General features: G+C 38.9%; 1 protein-coding gene across 1 annotated transcript; it reads right to left on the bottom strand.

The window, feature by feature from the left end:
- Nucleotides 1-669: 669 nt before the first annotated feature.
- On the bottom strand, nt 670-16,950 carry LOC310727169 (cell division control protein 42 homolog). The gene is made up of 6 exons (XM_083543402.1): nt 16,831-16,950; nt 12,391-12,495; nt 7,480-7,552; nt 2,693-2,802; nt 2,325-2,522; nt 670-1,590 (listed from the first exon to the last, which is right to left on the bottom strand). The coding sequence occupies exons 2-6, from the start codon at nt 12,493-12,495 to the stop codon at nt 1,501-1,503; spliced, it is 576 nt and encodes a 191-aa protein (XP_083399528.1). The 5' UTR covers nt 16,831-16,950; the 3' UTR covers nt 670-1,500.
- Between the last annotated feature and the right edge of the window lie 8,688 nt (nt 16,951-25,638).

The following is a 25,638-nucleotide window of genomic DNA, read 5'->3' as shown; positions in this document are numbered from 1 at the left end:
CTATATGAATGCCTGATCATAAGATTAATATGAGCTGCTTTTTGAATATCCCAATCCACATTTAGTCCCTATTTACTGTTATTCTATCCTCCACTCTTCTGGGAAGATGTTCAGAGAAGATGTGTGTTAACCCACTGATAATGCAAAGTCAGGTACTGTGTAGATGAATTGAGGAGGCCTGGGGTGTGGTCAGCGTTCCAATTCACCTCAAAAGTGTTTAATAAGTTTATGGAGCTCTACAGGAGGTGATCTTCCACTCCAACCCATCTAAATCATATGTTCATGGAGCTGGCTTTGTGCACAGGGGTATGGTCATGCTGGAACAGGTTTTGGACCTCCAAGCTCAAGTGAAGGGATTCTACGACATCCAGAGACATTCTATAGAACTGAGCACCTCTGACTTTGTCCTTTTGATCAACTCATGTGCTGTGGTTTGTTTGTGTGATGCAAAATAAACCTAATGATCACAAACAAGAAACTGAAGAACCATTTCGGAGCCCAAAGAAGTGGACATCCAAATAAATTCCCTGAGAAATATAATCCTGTATTTTCTGTATTTGATTCAAAACACAATGTGTCCATGCATATAATATGACAAAGGTCTGCTAACATTTCGGTTTTTGTTTTGTTGCTTTACATTACAGTAACACAAAAAAACCTGCTCCGATATCAGTTCCACATCCTGTGAATTTTTATTATGTCATTATTATTGCTTTAATTACCATGGCTACCGGTTTAGACACCAGCTAATATAATAGATTATAACGCAATTAATATTCCTTAAAATAAAAAAAATAAAAAAAAAGGACCGACTGTGGTGATAAAGTGGCACCTAAAAAAAAATTGCACTAAAATCTCCTAGCTGTTAAACTCCCACTCACCAGAAATAATAAAAAATATATAATCATACAATACTTGTTATTATTAATACGCCACAATCATAAAAAAAAAAAAAAAAAAAAAAAAAAAAAAAAGGAATGGAATGGAATGGGGAAAAAATAAAATAAAAGTTCCGGTTTAAGTCCTGCAGAGGGCAGAGGTGGTAAGAAACACTTGGAGCTCCAATTTGCCACAATGAAAAAGGAATGAAAAGAAGGAAAACTGATCACTTTAGCATGTTGTTCTTCCTTTTAAGATTGCTCAAACTAAACAAAAGGCGGCAAAGGAAGGAGGGATGTATGGGGGGAATAAAGGTAATGGCAGGGTTGTTAAGCAAGAAAGAAAGAAAGAAGAAAAAAAAAAGCACACCAGTCATCTATTTTCCTTGTTTTGAAGGCATTGTGGTTTGTTTCTCTTTTTTGGTAGGTCTTCTTCAGAAAGACTGGTCATTGGTGAAGAAGAGAGAGAGAGAGAGAGAGAGAGAGAGAGAGAGAGAGAGAGAGAGAGAGAGAGAGAGAATGTCAGCATATTACCACACAAACCACTCAATTTTGTAAAACTAAAGGCACTGTCTGAAGGCCTCCCATTTTTCTCCCGGTCAACTTGTTCCCACATTTTCATTTATAAGAGAATGCAGCGTTTCTTGGGTTTGGTCTCAGGAGGCTCCAGCGCAGCCAAGATGGCTTCATCAAAGACATTCTTCAGTCCTCTCTGTATGGAGCAACAAAAAGAGATGGAGAAAGTATGTGAACACTATATACAATGAAACTTATCTTATACATACATTTTTTTTCATGGAAAAACGAATCCTTACTGCAATTGAGTCAAACAGTATTTAAACAGTAATTAGATAAAAGACCTTCGCTTGAATACTTGGTGAGAATACCATTAATTTAAGTATTTTCTGAGTAAAAGCTTTTTCTGGTGCCTTTGAGAGCATCATGTCATCATATCTATAGGGTTTTTACTGTGTAGTAGGAAAACATGAGTAGCCTCGAGTGTCTATATATACTTAAGTGCCTTCTGACTTCTAACGCACGGCTTAAATAAATCTAGATGTTCATTTCCTGTTCTGTCTCAAGGGAGATGCAGCTCTACCTCTGCCATGTTAATCTATAATCTATGTGACTCCCAGGACACACCTCGGCCTCCATAGTGTTGTTTTTAAAGAATCGCCAAATTGCTCTGCTTGACTGCATTGGTTACTTTATTCTGATCTAAAGACACACATTTTCCTGCTGATTAACTTTGAGCCGTATACAATTAGATGGTGAATAAATACATCTTGGTGTCTAAAATGGTTTTAAAATGTGCACGTTATATGTATGTGTACGGGATATGTGCATATCACCTAAAATAAAACTATAGAGTTATGCGGTATGCTGATTATAGTGTAAAAATATAAATACAACTGGAGAAAGAGTTTTTTTTCTGTATGTCCACACCTGTGTGAGGGCAGAGCACTCCACATATTTCACTGCTCTGAGGTCTCTGGCCAGTTTGTCTCCGCTCTCGGGCGACAGTGGACGCTGTTTGTTCTTGGCGAGTTTCTCCACCGTGTTACTGTCATCTCTCAAGTCGACCTGCGTACCAACCAGCAGGAATGGGGTTCGGGGACAGTGATGGGAGATCTCTGGTACCCACTGTATGAGAAATGACAAAAACAAATGATGTGTCTCGAAGTCGCAACGGAAAATCACACACGATGCCATTCATACATTTTTATGCGATAAGAAAACATTCTATCTATCTAACTATATAAAAAAAATTTGATTTTAAAATAAATAAAAATATGCATTGATTGCACACTAACCTTTTCTCTGACGTTCTCGAAAGAGGAGGGTGAGACAACAGAGAAGCACACAAGAAAAACGTCTGTCTGAGGGTAGCTCAGGGGCCGTAGTCTGTCATAGTCCTCTTGGCCTAAATGGAGAAAATGTTAACGACAATGCAACAATTAGGGGATGGAGAAGGTCTATGGGATTGGATCTGACTACGTTCACCTCTGTTTGTTAATTCAAAGTGACTAAACAGTATGGAAACTCCTAGTCTTTTATGTTTTTTGAGACACTTGCATGTTTCTTTTGTTTCTATGCAACGAACTCTACAGCTAAAAAACAACAGAAGGAACGGACACTGAATGGAAGAAAGTTCTGTGAAGAGATGATGTTAGCAGACTGCCTCGCCCCCACAGTCTAACATGGACGGGGTGAAATGGTTTGGGGTTGTTTTGGAGCAGGGAAAACTGGAGACTTATTCTGGGTGAAAGGAACCAATATGGCAACCATTCCATACTTCAACAACATGCAGTTCTCTCTGGACTGCAGCTCATTGGAACTGACTTTACCATACAAGACAATGACCTGAAGCATTATTTAGAGTCGGTTGGAGTGTTCTCTATAATAGAACAGCCTGCCCAGTCACTGCACCTAAATCCTATTGATTTGCTCTGGGATGAACTGGATCACGAGAAAGAAATATCCAGTGAGATTAGTGAAGAACATCTTTGGCAAGTTTTCCAAGAGGCACGACAAAGAAATGCAGCTGAATGTTTGGAGAAACGAACTGTCCGGATGCTGAGTGTGTGTAAAGCTGTTATTATGCTCAGGGAGGAAAATCTGTGCATTTACATATTTGTTTCGTCAAATCAAAACTTCATACTGTTACAGTACCTGGTCTGTTGCATAGAAACAAAAGGAACATGTCCTTTTTATGGTCTCAAAAACCATAAAAAGACATGGTAAAAATTCCCATGCTGATTGACTAAAAGGTTTAGTAAAACCTTGTTAAAACACTGTACATTTGAAAATCCTATCTGCTTAGTAACCATAAGAACTGCAGTAATGCTCTTATTTAGAAAAGCAGCTTTGATAGAACAACCATTCCCTCAAGTTACTTTCCCCCAGAACTTCTTCTTCTTCTTTCGGCTGCTCCCATTAGGGGTCGCCACAGCGGATTATCCGTCTCCATACCACCCTGTCCTCTATATCTGCCTCTTTTACACCAACTACCTGCATGTCTTCCCTCACCACATCCATGAACCTCCTCCTTGGCCTTCCTCTTTTCCTCCTACCTGGTGGCTCCATCTTCAGCATTTTTCTACCAATATAATTCATGTCCCTTCTCTGCACATGTCCAAACCATCTCAATCTCGCCTCCCTCACCTTGTCACCAAAACATCCTACATGTGCTGTCCCTCTAATAAACTCATTTCTAATCTTGTCCATCCTCGTCACTCCCAACGAAAACCTCAACATCTTCAGCTCTGCTACCTCCAGCTCCACCTCCTGTTTTTTACTCAATGCCACTGTCCATACAACATCGCAGGTCTCACCACAGTCCTATAAACTTTCCCTTTCATTCTTGCAGATACTCTTCTATCACAAATCACTCCTGTCACTCTTCTCCACCCACTCCACCCTGCACTCTTTTCTTTACTTCCCTAACACACTCTCCATTACTTTGCACTGTTGACCCCAGGTACCTGAACTCCTCCACCTTCTCCACCTCTTCTCCCTGCAACCGCATCACTCCACTGCCCTCCCTCTCATTCACACACATGTACTCTGTCTTACTCCTACTGACTTTCATTCCCCTTCTCTCCAGCGCATATCTCCACCTCTCCAGGCTCTTCTCAACCTGCTCTCTACTCTCACCACAAATCACAATATCATCTGCAAACATCATAGTCCAGGGAGACTCCTGTCTGACCTCGTCCGTCAACCTGTCCATCACCACTGCAAACAGGAAAGGGCTCAGGGCCGATCCTTGATGCAGTCCAACCTTCACCATGAACCAGTCTGTAGTTCCAACTGCACACTTCACTGTAGACACACTGTCCTCATACATGTCCTGCACCACCCTCACATACTTCTCTGACACACCTGACTTCCTCATACAATACCACAACTCCTCTCTTGGCACCCTGTCGTATGCTTTCTCTAAATCCACAAATACACAATGCAGCTCCTTCTGTCCTTCTCTATACTTCTCCATCAACGTTCTCAAAGCAAATAAGGCATCTGTGGTGCTCTTCCTCGGCATGAAACCATACTGTTGCTCACAGATGGTCACCTCTTCTCTCAGCCTGGCTTCCACTACTCTTTCCCATAACTTCATGGTGTGGCTGATCAACTTTATTCCCCTGTAGTTACTGCAGGTCTGCACATCTCCCTTATGCTTAAAGATCGGTACCAGCACACTCCTTCTCCTTTCCTCAGGCATCCTCTCACCTTCCAAAATCTTGTTAAACAATCTGGTTAAAAACTCCACTGCCATCTCTCCTAAACATCTCCAAGCTTCTACGGGTATGTCATCTGGTCCAACCGACTTTCCACTCTTCATCCTCTTAATCGCTGCTCTCACTTCCTCCTTACTAATCCTATCTACATCCTGCTTTACTAACTCCACATCATCCAACCTTCTCTCTCTCTCATTTTCCTTGTTCATCAGCTGCTCAAAATACTCCCTCCATCTTCTCAACACACTCTCCTCACTAGTCAACACATTTCCCTCTCCATCCTTTATTGCTCTAACTTGCAGTACATCCTTCCCAGCCCTCTGCCTGGCCAATCAGTATAAATCCTTTTCTCCTTCCTTAGTGTCCAACCTCTTATACAGTTCCTCATATGCCTTTTCCTTGGCTTTCGCCACATCCCTTTTAACCTGCTGCCGCATCTCCTTGTACTCCTGCCTACTTTTCTCATCACTCTGTCGATCCCACTTCTGTTTTGCCAATCTCTTTCCCCTAATGCTCTCCTGCACTTCCTCATTCCACCACCACGTCTCCTTGTCTTGCTTTCTATTTCCAGATGTCACACCAAGTACTTTTCTAGCTTTCCCCCAGAACACTATGTGGAAAAAGAGGATTAGACCTAACCTGAAAATAAATCAGCGCTAAGAGGTTTTTCAATTTATATCTAACTGTGTACTACATTTGATTGCTTTTTGTTTATTAAGAATCTGACTGTAATTTGCGTGATCAAAAGTACAGTCATCCCTCGATTTATCGTGGTTCGAACCTCGTCCCACTTTAATGCGATTTTTAATTCGGCACATAACTATTTTGATTTGCAAAAGGTTCTGATTTCAGTTCGTCATAAGACATGAGTAGCGTATTTATTGGTTGTAGTATCCTCCGACGTCAGGGGGAAAAAAAGAGGGCGGAGTTGAAGACATGCGTCACCAGATTTAGCTAATGAGAATAAAGAATGCAGTGACATCCTATTGATTTGCTCTGGGATGAACTGGATCACGAGAAAGAAATATCCAGTGAGATTAGTGAAGAACATCTTTGGCAAGTTTTCCAAGAGGCACGACAAAGAAATGCAGCTGAATGTTTGGAGAAACGAACTGTCCGGATGCTGAGTGTGTGTAAAGCTGTTATTATGCTCAGGGAGGAAAATCTGTGCATTTACATATTTGTTTCGTCAAATCAAAACTTCATACTGTTACAGTACCTGGTCTGTATTTTTAACTCCGCCCCTTTTTAAAGTCATAGGACACACAAAAACAGGCAGAGAAACTATGCATAGACTACACTTCAGTACTGTACTACAGTACTCACTATAAATGTGATATTTCTACACATTTACACAAAATTCATCTTACTTTATTCTTGCAAGTGTTTTCTGTGTGTGTTTAAAGAGTGGGGGAGGGGGAAGCATTTTTAGGGTAGGGTCCATTTATCAAACTACATTTTCCACGGTCGGTTTTGGGACGTAACTACCGTGATAGACGGGGGACGACTGCACCTGCTAAATTAAAACATCTGATTACTGAACCTTATACACTACATGAACAAAGACTTATGGCCACCTGACCATAAGATTGGCATGAGCTTTATGCTTTATTCCACTTTTAGTCCCCATTTACTGTTATAATAACCTTAATTCTTCTGGGAAGATGTTCCACTAGATTTTGGAGTGTGCTTATGGACATTGGTGCTCACTCAGATTGTTAGTGAAGTCAGGGGTTCAGTGGGGTTATAGAGTTTTATAGCAGCCAACTCAAGATCTTCATGTAGCTGGCTTTGTGCACAAGAACATACTGGAACAGGTTTTGGGTCTCCTAGTTCATCCTATAGAATTGGATGTCTCCAACTTTATAGTAACATTTTGGGCAAGAACCACATATGGCTGGAAAAGGGGTCAGGTCAGGTGTCCCAATACCTTTGTCCACATAGTGTCTATTTACTGTCCACTTTATTAAGAAGTACAAGAATGAAGAGGAACAGTGACCCTGGCGAGTTTCAGTTCCGTTCCTTCATCATTCTGACACTTGCAGCAAACTTCAACTGAAACCTCTGACCTCTTTCAATATCATTTAATGCTTTAGGCTGTTGCCTGACTGGACAGTTGCATGAAGGATCAGGGGTAGACATGTATCTATTAAAGAATAGGACCTAAATTAGGCCATGCTTGCATATTTGGCACAAGTATCTTAAATAACAAAGTTTGTGAAACTAAAATAAAGCACTAACGGTATTTGGGGATTAAAGCTGGAAGGAAGTTTTTGTCTGAAAATATAATGAGGTCTTCATGTGCCCCATTTCGGTGTAACTAGTAATCAAGAGTAGAGAATTTGGAGGCAGCTGTTTACCTGCTGTGTCAAAAAGGCCAAGTGTGTATGGCTCTCCTCCAATCATCACAGTGACTGCATAGTTATCAAATACCTGTAATAAGAACAAAAACAAGAACACACACACACACACACACACACACACACACACACACACACACAATCATGTTAACATACAGTGAGGAAAATAAGTATTTGAACACCCTGCTATTTTGCAAGTTCTCCCACTTAGAAATCATGGAGGGTCTAAAATTGTCATCGTAGGTGCATGTCCACTGTGAGAGACATAATCTAAAAAAAAAAATCCAGAAATCACAATGTATGATTTTTTAACTATTTATTTGTAGGATACAGCTGCAAATAAGTATTTGAACACCTGAGAAAGTCAATGTTAATATTTGGTACAGGAGCCTTTGTTTGCAATTACAGAGGTCAAACATTTCCTGTAGTTTTTCACCAGGTTTGCACACACTGCAGGAGGGATTTTGGCCCACTCCTCCACACAGATCTTCTCTAGATCAGTCAGGTTTCTGGCCTGTCGCTGAGAAACACGGAGTTTGAGCTCCCTCCAAAGATTCTCTATTGGGTTTAGGTCTGGAGACTGGCTAGGCCACGCCAGAACCTTGATATGCTTCTTACAGAGCCACTCCTTGGTTATCCTGGCTGTGTGCTTCGGGTCATTGTCATGTTGGAAGACCCAGCCTTGACCCATCTTCAATGCTCTAACTGAGGGAAGGAGGTTGTTCCCCGAAATCTCGCAATACATGGCCCGGTCATCCCCCCTTAATACAGTGCAGTCACCCTGTCCCATGTGCAGAAAAACACCCCCAAAGCATGATGCTACCACCCCCATGCTTCACAGTAGGGATGGTGTTCTTGGGATGGTACTCATCATTATTCTTCCTCCAAACACGTTTAGTGGAATTATGACCCAAAAGTTCTATTTTGGTCTCATCTGACCACATGACTTTCTCCCATGACTCCTCTGGATCATCCAAATGGTCATTGGCAAACTTAAGACGTGCCTGGACATGTGCTGGTTTAAGCAGGGGAACCTTCCGCGTCATGCATGATTTCAAACCATGACGTCTTAGTGTATTACCAACAGTAACCTTGGAAACGGTGGTCCCAGCTCTTTTCAGGTCATTGACCAGCTCCTCCCGTGTAGTTCTGGGCTGATTTCTCACCTTCCTTAGGATCATTGAGACCCCACGAGGTGAGATCTTGCATGGAGCCCCAGTCCGAGGGAGATTGACAGTCATGTTTAGCTTCTTCCATTTTCTAATGATTGCTCCAACAGTGGACCTTTTTTTCACCAAGCTGCTTGGCAATTTCCCCGTAGCCCTTTCCAGCCTTGTGGAGGTGTACAATTTTGTCTCTAGTGTCTTTGGACAGCTCTTTGGTCTTGGCCATGTTAGTAGTTGGATTCTTACTGATTGTATGGGGTGGACAGGTGTCTTTATGCAGCTAACGACCTCAAACAGGTGCATCTAATTTAGGATAATAAATGTAGTGGAGGTGGACATTTTAAAGGCAGACTAACAGGTCTTTGAGGGTCAGAATTCTAGCTGATAGACAGGTGTTCAAATACTTATTTGCAGCTGTATCATACAAATAAATAGTTTAAAAATCATATATTGTGATTTCTGGATTTTTATTTTTTTTAGATTATGTCTCTCACAGTGGACATGCACCTACGATGACAATTTCAGACCCCTCCATGATTTCTAAGTGGGAGAACTTGCAAAATAGCAGGGTGTTCAAATACTTATTTTTCTCACTGTACATGAAAAAAAGAACACAATCCTCTTTTCACTCCATTAATTATACAAATCCGAACATTTAGTGGACATGAGACAAATTTTACAGAATCTGATAAAATGTTTAGTATTATTTTAATATTCTACCGTTTTCTCACTCATCATCTAATACCCAATTCTTGACCCAACCAAGTCATCACCTTCATAGCATTCCTGGACCTCAAATTTGCGATTAGACAACAGAATTTTCGTTTTCCATTATAATATACGGCTCAAAGCTTTTGGGTTCCTCTTCAGTCTTTACTTGTTAAATCTTGAGTTGGTCATGGTTCCATGAAAAACAGAACTTTAATTAATTGTGTTCAGAACGTGTTCTACGTGTCAGAAAATATGTACATGTGATTCTCAATAAGTTGGATCCAAGACGGGTTTTCCAGAAGAAGGTGATCAATACAATCGAAAGGGAAAATGCCTGTTCTGTGGCCATGTTGAACAAAAACCCTCGCAACCCGCAGGTCACACGTGAGGTTTTGTATCTTTTACTTCCCCCAGTGATCTCCCAACGGTTATAGTACTTTAATTTATTACTGAACTACATACTTCATGTTGGAAACTTTCAGAATTTGATTAGATTTTGTACAAAGTTTAAGAGACAAGTTGGGTTCTGTTTTCATTTACAGTCTCTTCCAAAAGTACTGGAGCAGCAAAGGCAATTTACACCAAAGTTTCACATCAAGATCTTAGAACATGGCCCATTAGGTATACCTACAATTTAGCTGAACAAAAGTATTGGAACAGAACTGCACTTTTGTTGCATTGGGTGATGCATCACCAAATGGTTGCATTCTTCTTTTTTTTTTGGTGATACTTTTCGTTAGTTCTTCATCCTTTTTTTCTGTATCCTCCCTTCTCATCTTCAGGAGGAGAAATGTTTGAGTTAAGATCCAATGACTGACCTGGTCAGTCTAAAACCATCCACTTATTCCAAAATCCTTTTACTATCCACTCCCTGACTGAAACAATTAGTTTATTGACTAATGACACATTACTGGGCGAACCTGAATTCTGTGCTGGTTTTAAAACTGCAGCTTCACTTTGAGCTTTTATTTAAATCACGATATGGCCACTGCACAGTCTGACAAGTATGCGGAATAAAAATCATCCCTTTCTCTTAGTTCCTTCCCTCGAATAAATAACTTTCTTTTGGCTTCTCCCATCAGGGGTCGCCCAGCGGATCCTCCGCATGTTTGATTTGGCACATGTTTTTACGCTGAATGCCCTTCCTAACGCAACCCTCCCTATTTATCCGGGCTTGGGACCGGCACTAAGAGTGGCTGGGGTTGGTTCCCTGACCGGGGATCGAACCCGGGCCGCAACGGTGAAAGCCGCATCCTAACCACTAGACCACCAGGGGACCCCCTTTCCTCGAATAAATATGAATGCTTTATTTAAAATACTTTATTTGAGGTGGTTTGGACATGTGCAGAGGAGGGACATGGGGTATATCGGTAGGAGAATGTTGAGGATGGAGCCACTAGAAAGGAGGAAAAGAGAAAGACCAAGGAGGAGGTTTATGGATGTGGTGAAGGAAGACATGCAGGTGGATCCCTGATGGGAGAAGCCCAAAGAGGAAGAAGATATTTAAGAGACTTTATGTTTTATTAAGCACCACTGCCTGTTTAAAATACAAAATGGATGCAAAAACACACCACACATTTCTATTTGATGCATATTTTCCTCTTTATTTTTGTGGACTGTAACATCAGTGTTATAACAAGTGAATCCACCTGCATGTTGATGGGACTAAAGTCTTTCGTTTGGACAGTTGATTGCTGGAACTATTGGTAAAAATCCATACCGTTATACAGAACGAATTGGGCCTCTTGAGGTGAATCACCGACATCTTTTTATTTCATTTTGGATGTAACTGTTTTAATTTTGTTTGATTATTACTTTTTGTTAGAGTTTGAATTTGTCTTATTTACCTTAATATTTATTAACAATATACATTTTTTTAATTGAAATTTTATTAAATTAATATTATTTAATTTTTTCCTATAAAATTTATTTATTTAGCACAGATCCATCTAGTTATTGACGTATGGGTCGGCCTCTAGTTATTAACCGGATTTAAGTCATGACCTCTAGTCCAAATGTGGCATATTCTTAATATCTGTGATAAGAGATTAATGTCATTGTAACACAAATGCAAATATTACACAACCATCATTGTACCAAACTTCTCATACAAACTAATATGTACACTTTCCTGAAAACCCACACAAGCCTGAACCTGCGCATTTAAATGTAGATATTTATCACTAAACCCATATTTATGCAGTAAAACCGTGGAATATTTTGGGAGCTCTTGGAGGTTGTTATGAGCACTTTAGAACAAAATGTTGTGACTTTTTATTAGCTTGTTAGAGTCGTATAATCAGCTAGTGTTCCATTTAAATAGTGTGTAAGATACATTATTCATATAAACTCTTTTCTACAATGGCTTATGGCTGAAATTGAACACTTTTGCATTCCAGTGTCCACTTGATAACCTCAACAATGATGAATGGACCTTCTGTGTCACCCAGATAAGGATTGGATCCATTTTCAGTCTGGTTCCTCTCAAGGTTCTCGCTCAGGAAGTCTCGGGGAGTTGGGCACAAATGGCACAAGCTTTCTTGGTCTTAGAATGTAGAGAAATAAAGGAGGATTTCACTTCCAGCTGTTTGGCCAGAGTTTCTAAAAGTTCTCAGTATGCAGAAAGCTTCTACACCTTTAGAGGACGATTAGGACGCCTGGGATTACAGGGAACACAGTGGAAACTCTTATCCATACCATCTGATCTGGCGCAAAATGGGTGTTGTACATGTACACAAACAACAAAATGTGCTATGACAAGACAAAAGAAAGGCAAGTTTGGTCACACTAGGTACATGTAGAAACTCATCTGTCTGTAAAAACAGCTGGTTTCTACTGTTAATCACACCACTGGAGAAACTGCTCAAGTCAACTGCTCTAGAAGGTCCCACTCGCACTACTCACTTCAGCTTTTTTTTTTCTTTAAGGTCGACTTCCTCTCTTTGACTACTCTGTTCCTTTTCACACCTCAATGACTTGTATGTCTCGCAGTGCAGCGTTCCATCTGAGAAAGCGAACCGTTTCTTGCACTTACCGTAGGCACGTATTCTGAAGGGAACTTGTTGGTTGTGTAGGAGATCAATAAGCAGGTCTTTCCCACTGCACCGTCTCCCACCACCACACATTTTATGGTCTGCATCTGAGCAAAAAAAGAAATGAAGAATGAAACGAGAATGATTTCAGAATGAATCGACTACTTTGACAAAACTATGCAGCATGCAGTCGGAATGCATGCGAATGCACATGGACAATAAGAACGAGTTAAAGCGATGAAGAGTGTTATTGTATTTACATGTCCTGTGACCAGTAAGGACCAGTTGTGACACATTCTGGCAAAACCTGCAATACAACAGGGCCTGCTGTCGACCACACCACTGCCTCGAACTGCCGTGTTTAGAATATAAATTGTGTCATGTTGAAGCAATGTAAATATTAGGAAGTTTTAGACAGGTGTGGAAACATGCTGTAAAGTAAAAATACTTTAAAAATTAGAAGTGTTTCTTTCTATCAATTAACACAAAGGAAAGTCAATGAACAGAAGGAAAATCCAAGTCAAATCAATATACTTCAAGGTACAATTAAATACAGTTTTTTGAAGGAACCTGGCAAATAGGTTGTTCCAAACATCTTGGAAAAATAACCACAAAACTTCTGTGAATGTAGGCTGCCTCAAATCCTTCTTTCTCTTCATGTAATCCGACTTGATGATGAGATTAGGATGAGATATCTGTTCCAGTACTCCATCTATTCTGAAGAGACTTCTTAATGGCATTAGCTGCATGTTTGGGGTTGTTGTCCTGCTGCAGAATAAATTCAGGGCCAATCAGAGGCCTCGCTAATGGTATTGCTCATATGAATGGATAGCACCGAGGCCACATGACCAACTCTCCAACTCTTTTTGCAGAAATGCAGCCCCAATTTTGGTGGAAACCTCCACCATGCTTCACACAGTCGTTATTGTACCGTTCTTCAGCCTTCTGATGAACAATTTGCCTTCTGCTTCAGCCAAATATCTCATCGTTGACTCTTTTGAAAATTTTTCTGCACCCCACTTCCTATGTTTTTGTGCCCACTTCTGGCCAGACGTTTCCAGACATTGCATTGGTGCACCTGGGTCCCACTGGTTTCTGGCAGTTATTTGCTGATGGCACTGCTAGAAATCATGTCAATGTCAAAGCAAAGTAAGCCTGAAATGCCCGTCAATCGCTGCATTAAATTTCCTTGGTTGACCTAGGGTTTTTAACATCATCCGTTTCTCTGTGCTTTTTTAAAACATCTTAAGACCTTGGGGCTCAGAGAGAGACCTTGATGATACAGTAGAACTACCTTGGATATTGTTGCTATGCTCAGCCATGAGCACACCCTCACCTCAGTAGCAGAGTTCGGCTGTTCCTCACCCAGTTTCAAGCCTCCAACACAGTAGTTTCGGTTAATAATAACCAGGTTTCAACCGACATATGAAATGGTATCACTGGTTCATCAGACACTTGCCTCTGATCTTACAAAATCCATGACATTGTCCAAGTGTGCAAAAGTGAGAACTGAAAAGGTGGTGACATCAAATATGGATTTGACTTGGATGTTTATTCTGCTCGCTCACTTTGTAGTTTGTAAAGTGATACAAAAATAAATAACCTTGTGTGTGTGTGTGTGTGTATATATATATATATATATATATATATATATATATATATATATATATATATATATATATATATATATATATATATATATATATATATACACACACACATACATATACATACATACATACACATATATATATATATATATATACACATATCATCTTTCTTTCGGCTTCTCCCGTTAGGGGTCGCCACAGCGGATCCTCCGCACGTTTGATTTGGCACGTTTTACGCTGGATGCCCTTCCTAACGCAACCCTCCCCAATTTATCCGGGCTTGGGACCGGCACTAAGAGTGGCTGGGATGGTTCCCTGACCGGGAATCGCAGCGGTGGGAGCGCTGCATCTTAACCACTAGACCACCAGGGGACAGGGGATGGTTCCCTGACCGGGAATCGAACCCGGGTCGCAGCGGTGGGAGCGCTGCATCTTAACCACTAGACCACCAGGGGACCTATATATATATATATATATATATATATATATATATATATATATATATATATATATATATATATATATATATATATATATATATATATATATATATATATATATATATACACATACATACACACACACACAGTACAGACCAAAAGTTTATATATATTATATATACAGTACAGACCAAAAGTTTATATATATTATATATACAGTACAGACCAAAAGTTTTTATTTATATATATATATATATATATATATATATATATATATATATATATATATACATACACACACACACACACACACACACACACACACACACACACACATATATATACACACACACACACACACACACACACACACACACAGTACAGACCAAAAGTTTGGACACACCTGCTCATTCAAAGAGTTTTCTTTATTTTCATGACTATGAAAATTGTAGAGTCACACTGAAGGCATCAAAACTATGAATTAACACATGTGGAATTATATACATAACAAAAAAGTGAACTGAAAATATGTCATATTGTAGGTTCTTCAAAATAGGCATCAAGAGAATGCCAAGAGTGTGCAAAGCAGTAATCTAAGCAAAAGGTGGCTACTTTGAAGAACCTACAATGAGACATATTTTTAGTTGTTTCACACTTTTTTGTTATGTATATAATTCCACATATAATTCCACGTGTTAATTCATAGTTTTGATGCCTTCAGTGTGAATCTACAATTTTCATAGTCATGAAAATAAAGAAAACTCTTTGAATGAGAAGGTGTGTCCAAACTTTTGGTCTGTACTTTGTATATATATATATATATATATATATATATATATATATATATATAAATATAAATATATATATATATATATATATATATATATATATATATATATATATATATATATATATATATATATATATATTTATTACGCATTCTTACTTTTACAGCACTTTTTCACACCTGTCTAAAACTTTTGCACAGTACTGTATGGTTAAGATTCACTGATTCGCATTGGTGCACCGGCATAAAAGTTAACGATGTGATGCATCCAATTAAAAATAAGTGGACCTCAGATGCAAGTTGGCATTTGTATCGAGGCGCATCGTTTTTAAACATATTTATTAGTAGATGCGCTGTACTTTTAAGATTTAGAAACTGACCAATAATTTGTAACCACTATTTTATACCTCGATTGATTTCTCTTCCGCTAAACTGTTTCTCAAAAGCGTTCTCTCAGAGACCGAGGCGTGTCCCGAGAGTCACATAGAATACAGATTAACATGGCAGAGGTAGAGCTGCGTCTTCCGTGCGACAGATCGGGAATTTTTTTTTTTTTTATTTAATATTTTTTGCACTGCAAAAGCCTGTTTGTGAAAGGGCCATGTGTTTAAAGTCAGAAGGCACCTAAATAAATTAATGATTTGCTGTCTGTCTGAATCAAAGAAATAAAAGCAAACAATCTGCACAATATTGAACTGCAGAACATATTTTTCCCCATTGCATTAAATCAAATAGATATAAATTGGTACTTAATAACACAGTGAGAGGACAAGGTAATAAAAAAAAACACCAGATCCATGAAAACCACAGCTCTTTCCCGTACTGCGCGCGCGCGTGTGTGTGTGTGCGCGCGCGCGCTGATCAGAGACCCAGTTCTTCCTGCACTTCCGCATAACTAGCCGGGCTTCCTTCTAGTCAACAGGAAAGATCTCAACTCATTGACCTGCAGATCATCAGAAATGAAATAGTCTACACATTCAGCTCTCAGGATTGCTGAGAAATACCGAATTTTTCCTCCATGTTCTTCCTGACAATCTAAATTCTGACTGTCTTCTACATTCGACCTGAACTCTTGACCCAGTTAGAAGTTTACTTCACCCCCAGCTTGATCCCAAACTCCACACAAACACGGGATTAGATATAAAATAAAGCTCTTGTTCAATTACTTCAAATGAATTTATTCGAAAAAATAAAACCCCTCACTATGTTTGAGATTTGTTCTTGTTAGCAGACTGCTAGCTAGTAGACAGGAAGTAAAGCAGGCCAACACAGAACTTCTCGCCTGCTAAGCAGAAAATCCTCACGAACGGCCTTATTAAACCTAAAATTTCATTTTTGCCTTCAAAAACGCCCGGGTTCAATACAAAAAGTCGAAATAATATGATATATTTCGAAGAAAGAGACTTTTGACAGGATGAGGAAACTTCAACCAGAAGCGAGTTAGCAAAGCGAAACTAGCCGAAACAACCGAGTAAATAAAAACAAATACTGAATCACATTCTTAGGTCAAACTAAATATAATATAATATGATAAACCTGGTTTTGTCGTTATAAACTATATATATTGTGTCTGAGGAAATGAAACGATTATAAATCTCAGCTCACCTTTGATTCTCGGCTGCTGTCGAAGGAGATCACATCCGGGTACTCCGACTACACGGCTGTACTCAATAGGCGTGTCCAGGCCCAGCCCTTCTCCTGCTTTACACTGTAATGCACCATTAAAAAGGGGTTTGTACACATTTTATTTAGATTTTTATTTAATAAAATACATTTATGCATTCATTTCACATCGACTCTTTATGACTGGGTCCTTTAGGCTGTTTAATTCAATACCTTTCTCTTTCAGTGGGTCACATTTAGGCCTTTACTGGTGTTTTTTTGGAATCAACTCACCTCTTAATACCATCATTAGGACATCATGGCAATAAAAAAATACATCAATATTTTAGAGAAACGCAGTATTCTTATAACGAGAATATAAACGCTACACCAACCCTGTTTTAACAGCTGCGTTGTATTACATAACATGTATTTGAACACATTATGAATACATTAAATACAAAACATTTTCTTGTCAGGCTCGTTGAGCTAAATGCCGTAAAATGTATTCTGTTTTTGAAATCAGAGCGAGTAAATGTAGGCTTTTTGCAACGCCTATGTTTTTGTTTGCCAACTTTCACCTCATCCGCCATCATTATCTTCAAACAGCTAAATAATAGTGAAAGAACCCATCCATCTGTATTATTTGTTTGAATTAGCACATGACACGTTCTAGGCTTTGCCCCATCCTTGACCATCCAGCACTGAAACCTCCCGAAGCCCTGACTTAGAATTCTTCTGGATCGTTCTTTACAGAATACGTTTTCCAAAATAGAGACGAAAGTACATTGTGCCCACTTACGCTTCCAATATGTTGATTGTAACATTTAACAAGTTTATTATTTATTCTGAATACACTGATTTGTCCAAGTACCACAAAGAGGTATATATTTATATTTATATTCACTCCTGGGTATAGTTTTTACAGTTTACAGTACTGTATAACCAAGTATACAGTAGGTTTACTAGTTGGCGCTATCTTGGTTTTGTGTCTTGTCTTGTGTTGTCTGTCTGTACTGTTTTTTGCCTGCACTGTTTGCACCAGGTTGCACTCGATGCACTTTATGCAGCTTGTGTTGTGTTGTAGCTTTATGTTATTGTTTAGTGTAGCACCAGGGTTCCGGAGGAACGTTGTCTCGTTTTTACTTTGTACTGTGTACCACTGTGTATAGTAGAAATGACAATAAAAGCCTCTTGACTTAACTTGACTTGAGACACCTGATCATATAAAATATAAAAATGTAAAAAGTACCATAATATGGACACACTTTGTTTTCAAAGCCTCCTACAAACTGCAAATAAACCTAAAACTTGTATTGCTAAACACATGTGCCAGTGAGCAGTATTGCTAATTTGTGAATTAGACCACCCTTAAGAAGTGAATTTAGACAAACCCAGTGGTGTTCCTTATGTCATGGTCCTTCACATATGTTTTTAAGTTTTGGTATGAATGAATACATTCCACTTTACATTATACATTACTTGAATTGCACTATGACAGTATTATTACCATTAGTATTCATCTTTTTTTTTTTTATGTGGTTTTGTGGATTTTTGACACTTAAATGTCAACATTAAAGTACAATTAGCACATATATAAAAAGATTTTCTTTAGTTTTTTGGTTGGCAAATACTTGTAGGACTAATGAATTTAGATTCATCAGGGAAAAAGATTGCAAAATTATACTTCAGAAGGAAACAAAGTAAATATTTCATGGCATTTAGCGTGAACAACCTGGGATTAAAATTGATTTGGGGAAAGAGGTGTATAATAAAAAATGCACTTTAAAATGCACTTTAAATGTACATTCTATTCTTTTTCCAATATTTCTCCATTGCACCTTTTTGGCGAAACCCAATTGATCTCACTATGCTTTGTTATTAGCTTCTCCCTATCTGAGCTTTGGGTCTATAAAGCTCCTTCAGAATTACATTTTGCATCTTAGTGCTTTCGTTGTTTTCATACTAAGAATTAGTAGATACTATCCTGTAGACAGAGACAATGTTGTGCAAATTCTTTAATAATGTATCTGGTGAGCGTTGTCGCTCTGCTAGAGCAGATTTCGCTCATATGTTTTGGATGTTCCCCAGACTGTTTGATTATTAGGCAACAATATTTAAACCCTGTCTGAGACATATATTAAGGATATTAAGCCTAGTTTTGAAATAGCAGTTTTTGGAGTACCTGAGCAAGGTACAGTCATGTGCAGGAGATGTCAAGACTCTTGTGCTTTGGCATGTCTTCTGGCATGGAGAAGAATACTACTTGATTGGAAATCAAGTAAACCACCTTTAGTTTCACTCTGGCTTAGAGATCGGATGCTATTTTTGGAATTGGAGTAAATTAAATACTCTCTTAGAGGATCCACCAAACGTTTCTATTCTAAAAGGCGTAGCACTTTCCCCAAACTGAATTTAATAGTGTAGTTGGAAGGCATGTGCACATTGTAACAGGTAATGCAGTCAGGTGCAATGGGCTAACAATGTTGTTCTGTATTTCCTCATTGTTTCTAATGTCATAACTTTGAGATTTTGTGTTCATACACATCAGTGCTTACATAAACATCCTCCACTAATGGAGATCAGTAATTGAATTAAATTAAATTAATTCACATAAATCACTTATGTGGTGTGGTGCAAGTCATTAATAAAGGCTTTTACTAATTGACTTCCTGTCAGGACTCTATTTAAATAGAAAGGCAAGCAGAAAGACACAATGTCCAGATCTGGAGGAATCATGATGAGGAATGAGTGTTTTAATGAACTGGGATGTTTGTATGCTGTTGTTCTCCCACACTTACATCTTTACTCAAGTTTGTTCATGGTGGTGTGGTGGGCTGTCTTTTATTCCAGTGATCACTCCAGTCTGTGCTACCTTCTGGCTTCCCCTTTTAATTATGCAGTCATAGCTAGTCTTGCCAGAGTCTATTGCACCCTGACAGAGATGGGATATAATGAAGTACAAATACTTCATAACTGTACTTAAGTAGATTTTTCTGGGGTCAGTACTTTACTGTTTATTTTTTCTGCCAAGTTTTAACTTTCACTCATGACTTTTATTTTTCCAGAAATATCTGTTTTTTCTACTAACATTTTCAAACCAGGCTCGTTACTTTAGTTTTAATCTATTTGGTGACATTTGGTGACATTTGGTGACATTTTTTCTGCTTATTCAGCCCATCAACCTATTTTTTAAAGCGCAGCTTTTTCAATCTACCACTGGTAGAGGGAGTCTCTGTCTCATCCACGTTAACCCCATACGTCTTGTCGCCTTCTGTCTTGCTCATTTTTAGCTTCCTAAACTCGTCTACATCTGTGGTGTGTGAGAAGCAGGTGATGTAAACATGAACGAGAACAGAGACTTTCCTGATCACCTGATCATCATCATCTTTTCTCTGCTTGTGTTCTATATGGTGGATGTTCAGCATTTTTAATTATTTAATATTAATATATTGATATGATGTGAGGTCCAGTTACCAGCATGACACTAAATCAGGTGGTAATGGCTACTTTTTACGTAAGTACATGTCAAAGCCCAAACTTCTTTACTTTAACTTGAGTGAAAACGTGTACTCAGTACTTCAACTTTAACCAAAGTCTTATAAATCAGTACTTTATCTCTACTTGAGTGAAGGATGTGTGTACTGGCATAAGGAAGAAACCATGAGAGGAAACAGACTGGAGGGAACCCATCCTCATCTAAGTGGCACCAAATGTCTATTCATTAGAGCTAAACGATGTTGAGGTCTGCAATTATGGTGATCAGATGCAAACTGTACTTTTAAGTCAGAGTGGCAGACTGTTGACATTAAGTACAGTACAAATCCATCCTCAAAGCTCCTGTGTTACATCGTTATTTCATGGATCTCTAGGGCTGTTGATGTGAAACCATCTTTATAAGCTTTATAAGAAAAAGATTTGCCCCCCTTCATTATTTGAGGTACCAACAAATAGCCTGCACCTTTTGATCTAAGTGGGCCTGGGAGATCATACTGGTACACTCAGATACTGTGTCATGAGACTGTTAAGTGCTTTATACATCAGTGGTAGTACTGTATTTTATAATCAATGCAAGATTTAATTGGGAGCAGTGTAGACTGATTAAAATAGGGGTGATGTACTCATATTTTCTAGATCTAGTGAAGACTCTTGCTGCTGCATTCTGAACTAACTGAAGCTTATTTATGCACTTACTCAAACACCCAGACAGTAAAGCGTTACAGTAGTCTAATCTAGATGTAACAAAAGCATGAACTAGTTTTTCTGCACACTGTTAACAACATCATATTTCTTATTTTAGCAATATTTCTAAGGTAAAAGAAAGCGATCCTGGTAATATTATTCACATGAGCCTCAAAGGAAAGTATCTAAAGTCAATAATCACATGAAGGTCTTTGACTGCTGTAGACACTGAGACAGAAACACCATACAGAGGTGCTACGTAATCTGAAAGATTACTTCTAGCTGCATGTGGTCCTAGTAAAAGTACTTCCGTCTTATTTAAGTTGAGCAGAAGGAAGTTATCAAGCATCCACTGTCTAATGTCCTTTACACACTCCTCAATATTGTTAAACTCATCTCTCTCATCTGCTTCTGAAATATACAGCTGTGTATCATCAGCATAGCAATGGAAGCGAATACCATGTTTATGTATAATTTCACCCAGAGGCAGGATATACAAAGAGAAAAGCAGTGGGCCTATGACAGATCATTGCAGACCACCTACCTTTGCCTCAGAGACTGTGGAGAACTCATTATTTACATCAACAAACTGATAGCGATCAGTCAAATAAGACCTGAGTCAAGAGAGTTCCCTTTATTCTAAAAATGTTCTTAAGTCTATAAAGGAGTATAGTGTGGTCAATGGCATCAAAAAGTTCGAGCAAAACAAGAAAGAGACCAAACCCTGATTAAAGGCAAATAGCAGGTCATTTACCACTTTAACTAGCGCCGTCTCTGTGCTATGATGAGACCTAAATAATAACTAATACATTTCAAAACTGTTATTACTAAGTAGATGTGAGCAGAACTGCTGTGCTACAACCTTTTCTTAAATCTTGGAGATAAAGGGGAGATTTGATATTGGCCTGTAGTTGGACAGCTGACAAGGGTCAAGGCCAGGTTTCTTAATTAGGGGACTGATAACAGCCAGTTTGAAGGATTTAGGTACATAACTAGTGCGAGAAAGTTCAATTATGTTTAATTACTTCTGGAATTATCTGTTTGAAAAAAACTTGTAGGCAAAGAATCGAGAATACAAGTAGATGATTTTGAAGAGGAAATAAATGAAATTAAGTAATTCTCTTGAATAGGAGAAAACCTTGGTAATTGTTTGTTATAATTACAGTGCTGTCTACAGGGTTATTTATAAAATATTTTGGATTTATGTTTATCGTCTGGATTTTTTGCCTGAAACAAGTTCCTGAGGTACTATGATCTTGTCCCTTATTTCTTTCAGACCACCTGATTCATCATCTGATTTACACTGGGAAAAGTTTATTTTCAATTGGAGACCCCTTCGCTACAACTGAGGATGTTTCGAAGATCCACACAGCTACTGAGAAGGGTTTAAACATGACGATGGCTTTGGACTGTAATTACTATCTGTGCAGCAATTCTGTTAAATCAGGTGAACACTGTAATTTTGCCCACGATTTGGTCTTCTGAGACCAATTGTGAAAATCTTAAAATATCTTTATAATCCTAAACTGTAGTCTTTGATAACTGGTTTGACATGTTCACCAACAGCCGAATAATAGCCATTTATTGAGATCACTATTTTCCTCCAATTAAATTCTGGCAGTCGTAAGATTTCAGACTTTTCTTCAGTGTGACTTCTCCCACAACGACTGTCAAACCAAGAACCAACAGGAGCGTCAAGCTTGATGACCCAATGAGCATGACAACTTCAAACCACCTCAGGGAAAATTTCAAAACAAGTCAGGTGAAGGGTAATATATATAGTGGGTTATAGAGTTATAGAGGAAAAAGAGATGTTTGTATTACAAACCCGATTCCAAAAAAGTTGGAACACTGTACAAATTGTAAATAAAAAAGGAATTCAATAATTTACAAATCTCATAAACTTCTATTTTATTCACAATAAAATATAGATAAAATATCAAATGTTAAAAGTGAGACATTTTGAAATTCATTCATTCATTCATTCATTTCCTCCCGCTTATCCGTAATTCGGGTCGCGGGGGCAGCAGTCTAAGCAGGCCCCCGCCTTCGACTGCTGCCCAATCCTCACAGCACTGTCCCTTACGGTCCCTCCTGCAGGTGGTGAGCCCACGGGAAGACATTTTGAAATGTCATGCCAAATATTGGCTCATTTTGGATTTCATGAGAGCTACACATTCCAAAAAAGTTGGGACAGATAGCAATAAGAGGAAAAGTTAAATGTACATATAAGAAACAGCAAGGACAAGCCAAGTTGTTATCAGCGCTCAGTTCAGAAGCCTGCATCTCTGATGGTATGGGGTTGCATGAGTGCGTGTGTCATGGGCAGCTTACACATCTGGATAGGCCCCCTAAATGCTAAATGATATATCCAAGCTCTTAAACAACATATGCTCCCATCCAGACGTCGTCTCTTTCAGGGAAGACCTTGCATTTTCCAACATGACAATGCCAGACCACATACTGCATCAATTACAACATCATGGCTGCGTAGAAGAAGGATCCGGGTACTGAAATGGCCAGTCTGCAGTCCAGATCTTTCACCCATAGAAAACATTTGGCGCATCATAAAGAGGAAGATGAGACAAAGAAGACCTTAGACAGTTAAACAACTAGAAGCCTGTATTAGACAAGAATGGGACAACATTCCTATTCCTAAACTTGAGCAACTTGTCTCCTCAGTCCCCAGACATTTGGAGACTGTTATAAAAAAAAGAGGGGATGCCACACAGTGGTAAACATGGCCTTGTCCATCTTTTTTGAGATTTGTTGATGCCATGATATTTAAAATCAAATTATTTTTTTCTTAAACTAATACATTTTCTCAGTGTAAACTGTTAAAACATTTGATATTTATGTTGTATTCTGAATAAAATATTGAAATTTGAAACTTCCACATCATTGCATTCTGTTTTTATTCACAATTTGTACATTGTTCCAACTTTTCTGGAATCGGGTTTGTACATTTTTATCATGTCATAAGCAAAATGGACCCTTACGAGAAAAATAAATCAAGGACCGTGACGTCGGAGCGACGTGGGGCCGCCTTCCCGTGGGTTTACCACCTGCTGGAGAGACCGTAAGGGACCGGTGCTGAGAGGATTGGGCAGCAGTCGAAGGCGGGGGCCTTGACAGCCCGATCCCTGGACACGGAGAAGTGTCTGGGGAATCTGCTTAGACTGCTGCCCCCGCGACCCGAATTACGGATAAGCGGGAGAAGATGAAATGAAATAAGCAAAATGGACCCTACAATAGTTTTTGTGGCTGCTAGCGTGAGTGAGGGAACACTGATCTGAAAGTGTCATTGATTGATGTCGTTTAACTTCGAACGAGTCTTTTGATTGCCGTACAGTCTGACATTATGACAACTGGTATCCTACAGTGTGACATGGGCTCACATTATATTCAAACAGTCTAAAATGCAACAAACACAATGAGCTATTAAAAAATGCACCCGGCATTTGTTGTGTGTAAACACAAATCCCAGATTTCAACATTTATGATATTTCGCAGATGCCCATCTAAAACGCATTTGATTAGTAGCTCATAGGCCCAGCTAGGTGGTACTGGGATTCAAACTCACAACCTTCTAATCCGAAGTTGAACATCTTAAACGCTGAGCTACCACCGTAGAGAGAATGATGGCAAACTGGTCAGAAAAACAATCAATTACATGAAGTCAGAGGGATGGAAGGTCAGTTAATCATGAGATTAGAGACAAAAATGAATTAATTATAAAGCCATCTCTTCATCGGTGATTATGAATGTGTGTGTGCATGCAGCTGCTTGTCTGGTGTCAAGGGCACTGTGGCTTCTTCAAATGGTCATGCCATTATTGCAGGCGGTTTAATTACAGTCGCACTCACATTCATTGCTATGAGCTGTATAATGACACGAGCAGCATGAGTGGGGCCTTTTCCAGCTCCTGGGTTTTTAATGCTTCACATAAACCATGATTGGATTTATATATATATATATATATACAGTGCCTTGTGAAAGTATTCGGCCCCCTTGAACTTTGCGAACTTTTGCCACATTTCAGGCTTCAAACATAAAGATATGAAACTGTAATTTTTTGTGAAGAATCAACAAAAAGTGGGACACAATCATGAAGTGGAACGAAATTTATTGGATATTTCAAACTTTTTTAATAAATAAAAAAACTGAAAAATTAGGCGTGCAAAATTATTCAGCCCCCTTAAGTTAATACTTTGTAGCGCCACCTTTTGCTGCGATTACAGCTGTAAGTCGCTTGGGGTATGTCTCTATCAGTTTTGCACATCGAGAGACTGAAATTTTTGCCCATTCCTCCTTGCAAAACAGCTCGAGCTCAGTGAGGTTGGATGGAGAGCATTTGTGAACAGCAGTTTTCAGTTCTTTCCACGGATTCTCGATTGGATTCAGGTCTGGACTTTGACTTGGCCATTCTAACACCTGGATATGTTTATTTGTAAACCATTCCATTGTAGATTTTGCATTATGTTTTGGATCATTGTCTTGTTGGAAGACAAATCTCCGTCCCAGTCTCAGGTCTTTTGCAGACTCCATCAGGTTTCTTCCAGAATGGTCCTGTATTTGGCTCCATCCATCTTCCCATCAATTTTAACCATCTTCCCTGTCCCTGCTGAA

Source organism: Silurus aristotelis (genome assembly GCF_946808225.1).
Source record: "Silurus aristotelis genome assembly, chromosome: 6".
NCBI classification, from domain to species: Eukaryota; Metazoa; Chordata; class Actinopteri; order Siluriformes; family Siluridae; genus Silurus; species Silurus aristotelis.
The sequence above is the reverse complement of the archived record's forward strand: the minus strand, read 5'-3'. Positions and strand labels throughout refer to the sequence as shown.